Source organism: Bison bison, unplaced genomic scaffold (genome assembly GCF_000754665.1).
Source record: "Bison bison bison isolate TAMUID 2011002044 unplaced genomic scaffold, Bison_UMD1.0 scf7180017864037, whole genome shotgun sequence".
NCBI classification, from domain to species: Eukaryota; Metazoa; Chordata; class Mammalia; order Artiodactyla; family Bovidae; genus Bison; species Bison bison.
Genome location: NW_011494609.1, coordinates 7678892 through 7694365, shown reverse-complemented (window position 1 = coordinate 7694365; position 15474 = coordinate 7678892). Strand labels below are relative to the sequence as shown.

The window sequence follows — 15474 nt, the reverse complement described above, 5'->3', positions numbered from 1 at the left end:
TGGAGCCCAAGAAAATAAAGTCTGTCACTGTTTCCATTGTTTCCCCATCTATTTGCCATGAAGTGATGGGACCAGATGACATGATCTTAGTTTTCTGAATGTTGAGTTTTAAGCCAACTTTTTCACTCTCCTCTTTCACTTTCATCAAGAAGCTTTTTAGTTCTTTGCTTTCTGCCATGAAGTTATTGATATTTCTTCTGGCAGTCTTGATTCAGCTTGTGCTTCATCCAGCCTGCATTTCACATGATATATTCTACATATAAGTTAAATAAGCAAGGTGATAATATACAACCTGACGTACCCCTTTCCCGATTTGGAACAGTCTGTTGTTCCATGTCCAGTTCTAACTGTTACTTCTTGACCTGCATACATATTTCTCAGGAGGCAGGTAAGGTGGTCTGGTATTCCCGTTTCTTGAAGAATGTTCCAGTTTGCTGTGATCCACACAGTCAAAGGCTCTGGCGTAGTCAATAAAGCAAAAGTAGATGTTTTTCTGGAATTCTCTTGCTTTTTCTATGATCCAAAGGATGTTGGCAATTTGATCTCTGGTTTCTCTGCCTTTTCTAAATCCAGCTTGAACATTTGGAGTTCTTTTCTTCCCCACAAAAGCCCCTGCTGGAGTTGAGGATCTCTTTCCTGATGCCATACGGTCCACAGAAGGGACATGGCCTAGGGTGCTGCGTAAGTCATGCACAGTGTCCAGAATGCACAGACATGACCAGATACATCACGAGAGAGAGGAGGTGGCTCCTAACCCGGCAGGTGCCTCCTAACCCAGCAGCTGCAGCTCAGGAGCTGAGCCGCCTCAGTATTGTCTGAAGCACAGTCGAATGTCCGATAAAACAGGGATGACAATCTTCAAGGGCTGTGATCTGACCCAACTGGAAGCCATGATTCTGAAGAATCCTGTATCCCTCATGGAACAGAAGCAGAGCTCTAAGGGCGCCTTCCCAGGCTAACCAGTTGAGGAGCCGTGCCTTCCATGCTGTCTCTGAGTTGCAGTCATGGTGGCTCCTGGTACTCAGGCCTTTCCCCCAGCCCTGAGAGCCAGCTCTGCTATATGACAGTCTCCACACCCCAGGCCTCTGCTTCATCATCACTCCTCTAAGAACGACTCCCACACCTATGCCTCTGGCCCATTATGTGAACCCCAAGCTTCTCATCTCCAACGATCTCTTGAATAGGTTCCTTCAGACTGTACTTTTACTGTTACTTCAAACTGAGCATACCCCACACCAAACTCATACATATATACATATATATATATATATATAAAAAATTTTATTTATTTATTTTTGGCTGTGCTGGTCTTTGTTGCTGCACGGGCTTTCTCTAATTCGGCAAGCAGAGGGCTATTCTCTAGTTGCGCTGTGCAGACTTCTCACTGCAGAGGCTTCTCTTATTGCACCGCATGGGCTCTAGGGCACGCAGGCTTCCATAGTTGCAGCTCCTGGACTCTTAGAGCACAGGTTCAATAACTGCAGTGCGTGAGATTAGTTGCTTCATGGCATGTGGGATCTTCCCAGATCAGGGATCGAATCCATGTCTCCTGCATTGGCAGGTGGATTCTTTACCACTGAGCCACCAGGAAAGTCCCCAAAGCTAATCTTTCTATATCAACTATCTCCCCTTTCTAAATTGTGACCATGAATTAATTATACTTACACTTTGATCACAGACTACAGTAATTTTCAACTGTTCTCAGCTTGCTGGATTTGACCCAGGTAAGCCAAATGTTTTCTGACATCCTTCAAGATATAAAGTAGTCATCTGACCACTCAATTCCATCAACAACTGAAAATCAAACATTTAAACTATGTTTCCTATTAAAATCGTTGTGTAAGGTCTGATTAATCAAAGAGAACAGACTCCCTGATCTCCTGTGGAAAGGTTGACTTATTTGTCCTACTGGACCTTCTGAAGGCCAAGTGTCAAGTCAATAATGTTTGAGAGATTTTTAATGCTTCTTTTTTTTTTTAAAGATAAATACCACATCCATTGCACTAACAGTTTAAACACTGTGTTAATGCAAAGCATTAGGAGAAATATTAGGAGAAAGCACTGGCAAAGGAAATGGCAACCCACTCCAGTGTTCTTGCCTGGAGCATGCCAGGGACGGGGGAGCCTGATGGGCTGCCGTCTATGGGGTCACACAGAGTCGGACACGACTGAAGCGACTTAGCAGTAGCAGGAGAAATATTTAACCAACATAATAAAACACTTATATAGAAAATCTTTGTAAATAAAGACCTTAAATATTTTGCTTCTTGATCACGTGTTATCATCACAGTTCATGTAATAAAGATGTAGCTTACTAGAATCATGACTCTTGCAAGGCCACCTATTGGGCTGATAGGAATGTTGAAAACATGTAACTTAATTTTCACCAGCACCCAAACCTCTCAGACTTTCTCTGTGCATATAACCCAAATATATATTCCCAAATGTCAAGTATTCTCTATGATATAACCAAATTACAGACAGAGCTTTGCATCTTTGTGAGATGACGGACTGCTGCACACTAGCTGAAGGGCTTCCTTCATTGGCTGGAGATGTATCTTTGAGCACGTCCTGTGGATTACAGGTGCCTGGGGTTACCAGTGAGCCAAAGAGGACTGCTGCCCTCTTGGAACTCTCATTCCCGTGTGGCAGACGAACAGTCAACAACAAGCGGACCAACCAGGGGACTACAAAGAATATCAGAAAGTGGATGGTGCCTCCGCAAAGGAGAACATGAAACCACAGCAAGGAGACAGGCAGAACGAAGGTATGCTGCTCTCACTGAGGGAAAACGATGCTTAAACTAACTCCAGAAAAACAAGAGATGCTCCTCACAGAAGACGTTGGAGTAGCTCAAAATCTGAGAACAAGCTAAAGAGCCAAGACTTGGGAAGGGCAGAGTGAAGCCAACTGCAAACTGGAGGACTCCCTTCTGTATCCCTGTGTCAGCACTCTGAGCTGGCTGCCATGACCGACAGGTGGCCAGGCAGGTAGCCACAGGGCAGCCCTGGGTCACACCTAATAGTTCCAGGGCCCAGACTGGGAAAAATACTCTTCTTCAGCAGCTCCAGCTAGAACACACCTAGAAGATGACTTTGGTCTGGTTCAGGTTGCATGCCCATCACTACAATCATCACTGAGGCACTGCTAGGCCCCACACTAACCAGAAAGTGAAAGTAAAAGTCACCCAGTCAGGTTCAACTCTTTGCAACCCCATGGACTATACAGTCCATGGAATTCTCCAGGCCAGAATACTGGAGTGGGTAGCATTTCCCTTCCCAACCCAGGGATCGAACCCGGGTCTCCCACATTGCAGGTGGATTCTTTACCAGCTGAGCCACAAGGGAAGTCCAAGAATACTGGAGTGGGTAGCCTATCCCTTCTCCAGCAGATCTTCCCAACCCAGGAATTGAACCAGGGTCTCCTGCATTTCAGGCAGATTCTTTACCAACTTACACTAATCAGGGTCCAGGTAAAAGGCCCACTCCAGGGAAGAAGGCAGGAGGACCATGCTGAGCAGACCCAAGCAACAGCCCCACAGACACTGAGTCAAGGCTAGCACTTCTAGCCCAAGCATGCCACAAGCTTCACTGAACTATGGTCCAAGAAGATATCCCATACAGTTCTGATCATATGAAATTGAGATCTGCTTCAAAACCCAGACAATGATCACCTTCATAAATTCCCACGTGTCTGAGACAAGCAACAGCTGGAGCCTTCTATGCATTTGGGGTGGGGGAGGGGCAGACTGACTGTGCTTTTCAAACCATTCACATCCTTACTGGGTGTTCGTGCTTTTCCAGTTATAAAGCATGGAGTGGAGTGGGATAAAATGCCCCTGACCGTGGGTTTGTGAATCCCTTCTCATGAGTACCTCTGGGAGCCCCGCCAGGCTCCTCACTGACGGTGGGAATGGGCTCTGCTTCCTGTCCCCAGGCTCCGGGAGGACACAGGAACTAAAGGTCATCTGGATAGATGCCCTCAGAGTTAGCTCGGGTCCCCAGTAGCCTCTCCACCATCAGCTTTCACTCAGCTTTTGTGCTCTGGGTATAATTACTATTTTTCTAGCTCAGAGCAGGAGTTTAAAATGTTTTTAACATCTCACTCGACATTTTGACTGTTTTCAGTGAGGAGAGTTGTCCAGGACCTATTCCATCACCCCCCTGCCTTCTAATCCATGGCCTGCGAGGATGGACTGTGGGGAGATCTGCAGGAGGTGACTGAAGGCCTCTAAACAAAAGACAGTGGAGGCTCACAACCACGTGGGAGTGGTGGACTGTGGTCAGCCTATGGACGTATTGTGAAGGCAGGGCCACCAGATTTCCTAACAGACTGCATGTGGGTGTCAGAGAAAAAGGAGACAAAAACCACTCCACGTCTTTACAGGCTGGAGAAGCTGGAAAGAGTCAACTAAAGCCGGGAAGGCCATGGTAGAGGTTGGTGGGGAAAGATTGGGGACTTAGCTGAGTGTGAATGGAGATGTCAAACAGTTGGATAAGTGAGCCTGGTGTCGGGGAGAGAGTCTGGACTAAAGATACAAACTGGGCAGAACTATCAATATTTACTATCACTTAGATAAACCAAATACATGCAGGACAGGAGTCCTACATGCCTTTTCAACACTGTCAACAAGAGCAGAAAAAGCAGCACGGAAAGCTAAAGGTGAGGCCTTCACGCCAGTGCACATTAACAGTTACAGAACATAGACCCATCAGCCCCACTCGCTCTGTCCCATCAACTAAGTGCTAGGGTCCAAGCCAGCTCTGCGGCTTAAGAGGAATGTGAAGAATCTGCAGAAAGCCTGGGAAAAAGCCAGCCACATAGTTGAATAAAGGGAAGGAAAGTGCAACCCAGCAAAGGTTAAAGGAAATGAGATTATTTAGTCAGGGATGATAAATAGCAACTGTCCTGCACCCTGGATCAAAGAAGTCGGGAAACTTGAAAGCAACTTGCTACCTTTAGGTCAAACAAACTGAAAGGAAGTGTGCTTTCACCAGGGCATAAAAGATTTAGATTATAAGTAAAAAGGGAAACACCTATTTAACACCTACCATACCAAGTGTTGGCCCGGGCCCTACTGTGTTTTAATACACACTGAGACCCTTGAGGTAGAAATCCCCATTTTGCAGATCGGAAAAGGGAGATCCGAAAAGGTAAGTTCCCAAGTAAAAGAGCTGTCATTTCCCCAGGTTTAAAGAATCCCAAAATCCATGTTCCTTAAAACATATCAAATTTCCTAACATGAAAACTGATAAATGTAGGAACTAATTACTGGAAGAAGTAATTAAATCTTTTTCTTTTACAAATTAGGAGAGATTCTTATTTTCTAGTACAATATCATACAGCAGATCTACCTAAAAGCAAAGGGGCAGAAAAAAACAGTTTTAAAATTCTTAGTCCTGAGCAGTTATGACAGTCTAGAGTTATGAAAACAGCCACACCACCACGACCAACAGTGAGAAGGACATACTGCTTCTCAGAGGATATTTCTGTTTTCTCATTCTGTAATAAAATATATATTCATCTTCCTAAAATACACACCAAATTCTGTAACAAATTTCAACTTTTAAGTTAAAGCAATTTTCAACATAATTCAGAGGACAAACATCCTGGGCCTTGTTTTTAATCTGCCTGCGGTAACAAATAACTCTAAGGACATCAAGAAGATGACCTTTGAGAAGTCTGATTAGGCTTGGGCTGTACTCACTGTGTCAAAAGAACCATCACTGTCATCATGAAAAGGAAGCCTGCCGGCGGAGACAAGAGAGACTTTAAGGCGTCTTCGCCCCATCCCCCACTGCACGGGACCCGCAGTTCAAGCAGGAACAAACCACCCTGGTCAAAGAACACCACCTCTGGTGAGTGTCTGGAACTGACAGACACTGATGGGTTGTTGGCTACCTGCTGCTGCTGCTACCTAGAGCAGCCTAAATGAAAACAAAACTCAGAAGGACTTTCACTTGGCCCTGGAACATTCCTGGAGCACCACAGGTAGAAAAGACCTTCTTTTTATAGAACAACTAGCAGAAGGTGCTGGAAGATCACTGGCTGCAAGCGAGCTTAAACAGAGACGGTGTGTGGTTTCAGGACATCACCTCTAAGGCCGAGCCACGCCAGATCTGGAGACAAGGGAAGGCGACAGGTCACTCGGAACTAAGTGTCCATCTTAGGGGCACTTCCTGCAGGGCAGAGGTCAGCAGAGTGGCTGAGAGACGGGACCTGGAGCTCAGCTGCCCAGACTCCCACCCAGGTACGACCTTGAGGAAGTCACTTCACCCCTGCATGCTTCACTTTTCCTATATACAAAACATAAATGATCATATTTACCTAATATGAGTACTTAGAGAACTAGATCTGTGAACACACATAAAGCACTTAAGCAGTAACTGGCACTCAAAGAGTACAAGGAACTCATTTAATTATCCTCTCCCTTTTCCCACCCCACCTCCAGCTGGGACCCTCTGCCTGCATGTGGCCCACACCAACCAGCCTCGACAGTGACACCCCTTCCCCTCCAAGTCCAAGGCTGACCTCTGAGTCTATGGGTTCCTTGGTTCACATTCTCAAGAGGAAAAAAGCTGTTTGGTCAGGTTTCCAGCCCTTGTGGGCAGGAGTTATCCTGCACTATAAACACGGTCCCCGCCCCCGGCCACCTCCTTCCAGCTCTGGAAGGTGTGGGGCTTCACCTGACTGGCAAGTTTATGAGCCAGCATACTGCAGTCTACCAGACGCTGGTAGGAGACACAGACACCAGTGTCCAAGACCAAGAACAGTGCTCCTCCACAGCAACAGCCACATCCAGGGGGTCGGCACAGGCCAGGGAGACCCAGCTCCACAGGGCCAGCCACACACCATGGGCTGTGGGCTCACGGAAGCCACATCCTTTACAGGAGGAGTAGCCCTGCCAGAGCTCTCCCCTAGAGGGAAGCATGACCCGTCCCGCATGAGAGTCAACAAGCCCACCCTTCCTTCTGTTCTCATGGTGCTCACGGCACATGCAGCCAGAAAAAAGGAGGTCAGATCCTCTACTCTCCCAGAGATATCTAAATAGATGGATGTGTATATACTATTTCACTGATTGCAAGACTCAGTATTGCTAAAATGCCAAGTCTCCCCAAGATGAACTGTCGATTCAACACAATCCTAACAAAAATACCAACAAGATTTTTTTTTTAGAAAGTGACAAGCTGATCCTCAAACTCGTATGGAAATGCAAAGGACTTTAGAAACAGTCAAGACAACTTTGAGAAAGAAGAAGAAAGTTGGAGGATTTACATTACCTGACTTAGAGATTTCTTCTAAAGTATGGTACTGGCATCATGATACAAAAATAGGTCCACAAAACAGAATAATAGAGCCCGAAACTACACGCTCTCATAGAAGGTCATCAGATTTTCAGCAAAGGTCCAAACACAGCCCTGCTGAGCAGGGAAAATCTTCCAGACAAATGGAGATGGATCAGCTAGGTGGTGGCTTCATGCAAAATAGAACACACACAACTTGGAGTCCTAGCTCTCAACACATACTAACTCAAACTTATCACAGACCTAAATGTGAAATGGAGAAATGCAAAAAGATAGAAGAAAACATTTTAAAAATCCATGTGACCTTCAGTTAGGCAAAAATTTCTATACCAAGAGCATGATTCACAGAAGAAAAAGAATAATAAATTAAACATCACCAAAATTAATAACTTCTGTTCTTTAAAGATGCTATTAAGAAAATGAAAAGGCAAGCAACAGACTGGGAGAAATTATCTGCAAAGTAGATATGTGACAAAGGATTTGTATGCAAAATACGCAAAGAATCAACGTTCAATTGAAACAACTTTATTTTCTTTTAATGGGCAAAAAGTGTGAACAGACATTTAATCAGAGAAGATATCAGGATGGGTGAATAAACATAGGAAGAGACGCTCAACATCATTAGTCATAACATAAATGCAAATTAGTAATGACTAAATACAAATTAGTAATAACATAAATGTAGTGATCTACAGTCATGAAATTAAAAGACGCTTGCTCCTTGGAAGAAAAGCTATGACCAACCTAACCTAGACAGCATATTAAAAAGCAGAGACGTTACTTTGCCGACAAAGGTCTGTATAGTCAAAGCTATGGTTTTTTCAGTAGTCACATATGGATGTGAGAGGTGAACCATAAAGAAGGCTGAGTGCTGAAGAATTGATGCTTTTGAACTGTGGTGTTGGAAAAGACTCTTGAGAGTCCCTTGGACTTCAAGGAGATCAAACCAATCAATCCTAAAGAAAATCAGTCCTGAATATTCATTGGAAGGACTGATGCTGAAGCTGAAACTCCAATATTTTGGCCACCTGATGCAAAGAACTGACTCCCTGGAAAAGACCTTGATGCTGGGGAAGACTGAAGCCAGGAGGAGAAGGGGACAACAGAGGATGATGGTTAGATGGCATCACCGACTCAATGGACATGAGTTGAGCAAGCTCTGGGAGTTGGTGATGGACAGGGAAGCCTGGCATGCTGCAGTCCACAGGGTCGCAAAGAGTCGGACATGACTGAGCGACTGAACTGAGACTGAGTGAAGTCTGTCACCCACCACTTCCCCACCCCCGGAACATCTACAATTAAGCAGAACGAGCACAGAGAGCACTGACAAAGACGCACAGCCAGCGCTAACCCTCTGCTGGGGCAGGGGAGGGGTGCGGGGAGCATGTGCAGAACAGTGCCACCGGTGTGCCGTGTGTGACAGCTGGGCAACTTCATCAAAACGGGCATGCACCTACTACACAAGCCAGACACTGTACTCCTAGGTATGTACCCGGGAGAAATGGAAGCCTATGTCCACACAGAGACACACAAGGTGCTCACGGCAGCTTTACTTATCATAAGTCCAACCTGGGGACAATCCACGTGAACGTGAAGTCGCTCAGTCGTATCCAACTCTTTGCGACCCCATGGACTCTAGCCTACCAGGCTCCTCTGTCCATGGGATTTTCTAAGCAATAGGACTGGAGTGGATTGCCATTTCCTTCTCCAAGGGATCTTCCCAACCCAGGGATTGAACCCGGGTCTCCCGCATCGTAGACAGATGCTTTACCGTCTGAGCCACCAGGGAAGTCCTGTGGGACAACCCACACCTGAATAAATAAAGCAACTGCAGTTTATCCACATAACAGGATACTTATTATTTAGCAATAAAAAGGAATCAACTACTAATACACAAAACATAGATGGCTTTCTCAAAATAATTATGCTGAGTGAAAAAGAGGCAAAAAAGAACGCAAAATGCATGGTTCCATTTATATAAACCTGGAGAAATGAAAACTAACCTGTAACACAGAGAGAAGGTGAGTGATTTTAAGAAGAGGAACACAGGGGTGGGAAAGAGAGCTCCAAGGGGCAAGGGTACCTTTCAGGAGTGACAGTGATGCTCGTTATCTTGACTGTGATGATGCTTTCACCATGTACGCTGCTGCTGCTACTGCTAAGTCGCTTTAGTCGTGTAAACTTACCAACTGTTTGCCTTAAACGTGTATAGTTTATTGCATGTCAATTATACCTCAAAAAGTGTTACCAAAAAAATAAGCAGTTACTACCAACTGAAGCTCAAAAATAGAGACTGATCTGAATTACAAAAAAAAAGGGAAGTTAACTATTTTGCACACTTGAATGAAATACGTTTCTACTAAAAACATTAAAAATTATGATGAACGGATGGGGGCAAAATTTTAGGTTCAATTGGAGGTAAGGGAGAAGAGGAGAAAGAGTAAAGAAATTTTTTATTCCAAAGAAAATGAAAAACATTATATATACACATATATATTGATATGTATGTATACGTATGTGTGTATATATACACATATATATTGATATGCATGTGTATATACATACATGTACATACAGATATGTGTGTGTGTGTTTGTGTGTGTGTACATGGACTTCCAGCGCTGCAGTCTCTCAGACTTCTTTCCCCCCAACTGCTGCTTAATGACGGGATTTCTCTACACCTGGTGTTCAGAGCCACAGACAACATACATGGTGCTGTATCATTCACAAAGAAAGCAACAGGTTACTGCCACTTACTAGCTGTTTTATTAGGTAATTTCTCTCTGTGTCACAGAATCACAACTAAATTGAAAGCAACACTTCAGAATCAGAACTAGAAATAACTGAGCACACCAGGGAGTTTTCTGTAATCTAAAATCTGTTTTTTAAAAAACTGGTAACATCTTGGGATAATCCACTCTCACTTCTACTACTTTACCACTCCCTCCAGCCACAGAGGAACAGGTACACCAGCTGCACGAGGAACCTACAGGTAGACCCCCTCCTTACCACTCAGAAGCCACCACAGCAAAGGGATGAATCCTGGGCTCTCACTAATGTACTTCAAGCCTTTCAGATTGATGCTCACGTTGTACAGGGACATCAGCATTAACCTGAAATATAAAAGAGAATGGTGTTGAAATGCTGGCCCCCCAACACAGTTTCACCCTCAATGTATCTCCTGGTTCACAGGACCCTAACACATTTAGGGGAGCCCTTACACTTGAGATACCCAATTCTACTATCTGGAAGACAGGCATAGCAAGTAGAAGGTATGCAAAATAATACTTGTCTCTGTGAGGCTTCATGAAAGGGAGGAACAACAGTGCCACGTAATCCCACCTTTTATGAACTTCCATAATCAAGAGACACAAATGAGGGCACAGGAAACCTCAAAGCTGTATTTACCTTTTATGAACCTTTTATTACCAATCCTGCATTTACATACCGGCAACCCTCAATTCCTAAGTATACTGTACTCTAAAGGTTCAATTCACTGTTTAAAATTTAATCCTACCTTTCAGTCAATGAATGTTACCCATGAAGTCTGGGTGGCCGCGTCAGGCCATTCAACCCTGTTTAATCTACCATTTAGGGATGAAGAAAGACACAATCCAACCATCGCTAACAACCGACAATCCTACTGACCTGGAGTTAAACAGGGTTTTACAAGTGGTCTTGGGAACGGAGCACAACTAGTAATACAGAGTCAAATAAAAACTGGAAAGCTATAGGATTGACTTCTGACAGTATTGCAGAATAGAGAGAACCCCAAAACTTCATACTGCAAAGTAGCAGAAAAGGCTATACAAATATTTTGCAAACTCTTGAAAACGAATGGGCTTGCAAGAAATGAAGGGAAACCATCTCTTACCAGGAACTGAATGAGAGCTCAAATTCAGGAAGGCCTAAAGATGGCTGATTCCAGAGACACGGAGCATCGGTGTCAGTGCCTTTGTGCAAAGGGACAGAAAGAAGAGCCTCTGACCAACACAAGACAGGGCTTCAGAGCATAGGCCGCTTCAGGAAGCCAGAAGAATGTGAACTGCCAAGTTTGGCATGAATGCATACTTTCTGTATGGCCTGAAAATCCACAAGTTGATAAGAAAGTAGACCTGGGACAGGAGCTGTTCCAGCCTCTTAAAGCAAAGGGCCCTCGACTGGGTCGCCAAAGAGTTTCCACAAACACACTGCTAACAACTCTAAGTTCCTAAAAAAAGTCACAAAAAACGTGAACAATAAGTCCTTAAAGTAACAGCACAAAGAACCAATGACAGCCAGAATTTAAAAAAAAAAATTCTCAGACACTACAACTATCAATTGCCAAATAGAAAACAGCTGTGTTTAACAGGTTTAAATAATTCAAAAAGAAATTTAAAACGAGATCAAGGAGTTACTGGGGATTATAAACAACAAAGGCAGCTCTAAAGAGAACCAAGCAGAATATAGAAGAAAACTTTAATAATCAAACTGTAAAACTCAAGGGTAACTGACACCTGGGAAAGGAAAAATACTGAACAGAAAAGAAAGCTAAAGAAATGACAGCAAACAGAACGAAGCTGGGAAAGAGGAAGTCGAGAAAGGCAGGTTCCAGGACAAGGGGAGCACTAAGGCTCAAGTGCAGATCTGCCCAGGCTACGGCCAGCTCTGAACCGTCCACTGCACAAGGCAGACAGTAAGGAGCCCGGTGGAGAAGAAGAAGAAAACCACAGATGGAGGCACAGATCTGGCTGCTGACTGCCTATGGGGAGCCAGAGTGGAGAAGTCAGGTGGAGTTAACTAGGTAGTTAGGACAAACATTGGTTCTCTTCAGAAAAAGGAATCAGAGCCCACAGCCTGCTCCCGAAGTGTCTGGAGTGTGTACAACTGAACATTTAACCCACAGACCAGCGGGCGAAGAGCGAGGCGTGTGTTCTGGATGCAAATTTATGGGGTGCCAAAAAAGCTTACTAATCAAAGTTTTTAAAATATATTGTAATGCAGCTTTTACAAGTCAAAACTATTGCAAAAATTCCATAATAAGCAATGTATCAAAATTTAATATCAAGATGAGATCAGTGACAGTACTGTGCCAAGATCTAATGGAGCCTGAGGCAAAAGGAGAATCAGGGATTGCGATCGGCCCATTAAGGGATTAATTACATAAATTATGGCATATGCATACATGATGCCATGGAAATGTGTATTACAGTTTCCTGTTAAAATAGCTGGCTTCCCCACTCAACTTGGCTTGTCGAAAGCAAGCTTCATGGCTGATGGGTCTTTATAGATACACAGGCTGGTGCGGTTCCTGGGACATGACAAGCACTTGGAAAGTTCCATATGGAAACTGAACAAGCTCCACACGATCGAGAGCCTAGCAGGGCAGCACGCAAGACAGTCTGTCCTCTCCTCCTTCAGAATAGCAATGCCCAGTTCTCAAATTACCATCTTCTGCCACCTCGCAGGCCACACAATGAGCCAAAATTACAAATCTTTGCAAGTTTTCCTGACAACTTTTACACATATCCAAAATCTATACACCGGTAACTCATTTAATGAGTTATTAAGAGATGTTCAAATAATGTATTCATGAGGAAGATTGATTCAACACAGTATTTAGAATTTTCTGAGCTCTGTAATCCAGAATCTCAAGAAGAGAAATGTTCAGGTCACCAGCACAGACGGCTGGAACTCCTCAGACTCCAGTGTGTTTCCCACATTGCTTTCCGGCTAGAGCAGCAGGCTGAGTCACTGCAATGGAGATCCTATGGCCCACAGGGCCTAAAACTTTTCTATCTGGCCCTTTGGGGAAAGCTTGCCAAGCAGTGCTTTAGAGCCTAAAAAGAAAACAAGCCACTCTTTCTTCTCTAGATTTTAAAAGGCTATTAATATCTGGGTGGTGACTGAAGTGTGGGGCAAACCCCAGATAATACGTCTAGTTGAAATTCTTCCACTGACTCCGTTTAAAGTGACAAAAACACAAACTGACAACTATCTCTAAAATTTCACACTTGGTCATCATCAGCTCCATGCCAAAGAAGCTAGAATGGAGCAAACGTAACCGCCACAGCACCACGTGACCTCCTGCTACTGCCAGGCTACCTCACTGAAGACCAGACCGCTCCCAGGTCACAGCACCACTTAGTAAACAACAAACTCTGAACCACTCACTAGTTCTCATGTAAATGCTTTCTGTTCCAACGTTTCTACTCCAACCAAAAGTACTGTAAATAATCTATCAAATTTCCAACAATCAGGTCAAAAGAGACTTTCCGTTCAATTCACTCCTCTGGTTGGTATTGTTCAGCCGCTCAGTCGTGTCTGACTCTTTGCGACCCCATGGATACCAGGCCTCCCTGTCCTTCACTATCTCCTGGAATTTGCTCAAACTCACGTCCACTGAGTCAATGATACCATCTAACCATCTCGTCCTCTGTCACCCTCTTCCTTCTCTTCCCACCCTCAATCTTTCCCAGCATCAGAGTCTTTTTCAATGAGTCAGCTCTTCACATCAGGTGGCCAAAGTATTGGAGCTTCAGCTTCAGCATCAGTCCTTCCAGTGAATATTCAGGGTTGATTTCCTTTAAGATTGGCCAGTTTGATCTCCTTCCAGTCCAGGGGACTTTCAAGAGTCTTCTCCAACACCACAGTTCAAAAGCATCAGTTCTCCAGTGCTCAGCATTCTTTATGGTCCAACTCTCACATCCACACATGACTACTGGAAAAACCATAGCTTTGACTATACAGACTTTTGCTAGCAAAGTGATGTCTCTGCTTTTTAATACACTGTCTAGACTTATCATAGCTTTTCTTCCAAGGAGCAAGGGTCTTTTAATTTCATGGCTGCAGTCGCCATCCACAAGGATTTTGGAGCCCCAGAAAACAAAGTTTCTTATTGTTTCCACTGTTTTCCCATCTATTTGCCATGAAGAGATGCAACCGGATGCCATGATCTTACTCTTCTGGTACTTCAGTATTAAAAGGAAATGTAGTTTCCCAAAGTACTGCAATACTGGGAGTCATTTTTCTTCCAATGACAAAAAAAATAGGCAAATTCTGTTTTTTCCCATGAACCTAAGCAGAAGATAGGTTACAAATTTCCTTGTCTCCAAAGTCTCGAGACTGAGACACATCCTCCATTGACGGCGAAAGGACTGAAGCAAGGCTGAGATAAAGGATGAGTAACCTGCACACTACAAGAGTAACTCTTCTGCAGAGAAAAGGCCCTCTCTCCATCTGAAGCAGAAGGCTCTCCCAGGAAGAGGCCCGAGAGCCCTCCAGACAGTCTGCCATCCAAAGCTGAGTCACCAGAAGTCAAGTGATGCAACTAACTACCTTATTCTTCATTGTAAAAGAAATGGTAACCTGTAACCTGGAAGCAACAAAGAACACACCCAGGATTTCCAAAGAAACCAGCCATAAAAACAAACCAGAGGCATGACACATCAGTCACCCAAAACTGACTAAAATCTAAAGTAGCCAAATTAGCACAATCAAATAATTCTAAGGATCAAAGAGCAATAAACTTCTTAGAAAAGGCTGCATATGTTGTGTGAGAAAGAAGTAACTGGCAGAGCAATACAGACACTTCAGACTGAATGACAGATAGAAACTCATAGTTGGAGGCCCATCAGTTTTTAAAGAGGAACACAGTGACTGATTAGTTAAATGCTGGTTTGACTTGCCCTGCTTCACTCAGGTTGAGCCTAAAAATCTTGTTGCTCAGTAGCTCAGTCACGTCTGACTTTGTGACCCCACAGTCTGCAGCACGCTGGGCTTCCCTGTCCTTCACATCTCCGAGTTTGCTCAAACTCATGTCAGTGATGCCATCCAACCATCTCTTCCTCTGTTGCCCCCTTCTTCTGCCCTCAATCTTTCTCAGCATCAGGGTCTTTTCCAGTGAGTCAGCTCGTCCCATCAGGCAGCCAAAGTACTAGAGCTTCAGTTTCAGCATCAGTCCTTCCAGTGAATATTCAGTGTGGATTTCCTTTAGGTATTTTTTTACTCAAGTACCTGCAGAGTACATCATGAGAAACGCTGGGCTGGAGGAAGCACAAGCTGGAATCAAGATTGCCGGGAGCAATATCAGTAACATCAGATATGCAGATGACACCACCTTATGGCAGAAAGTGAAGAAGAACTAAAAAGCCTCTTGATGAAAGTGAAAGAGGAGAGTGAAATAGTTGGC

General features: G+C 44.2%; 1 protein-coding gene across 1 annotated transcript in view; it reads right to left on the bottom strand.

The window, feature by feature from the left end:
* Positions 1–15474, bottom strand: part of HSF2BP (heat shock transcription factor 2 binding protein) — an 87834-nt gene that overhangs the window by 25416 nt on the left and 46944 nt on the right. Inside the window, exon 8 of the mRNA XM_010834906.1 lies at positions 10314–10417. Coding sequence (XP_010833208.1) covers positions 10314–10417 — 104 coding nt within the window. The remainder of the gene's footprint in view (positions 1–10313; positions 10418–15474) is intronic.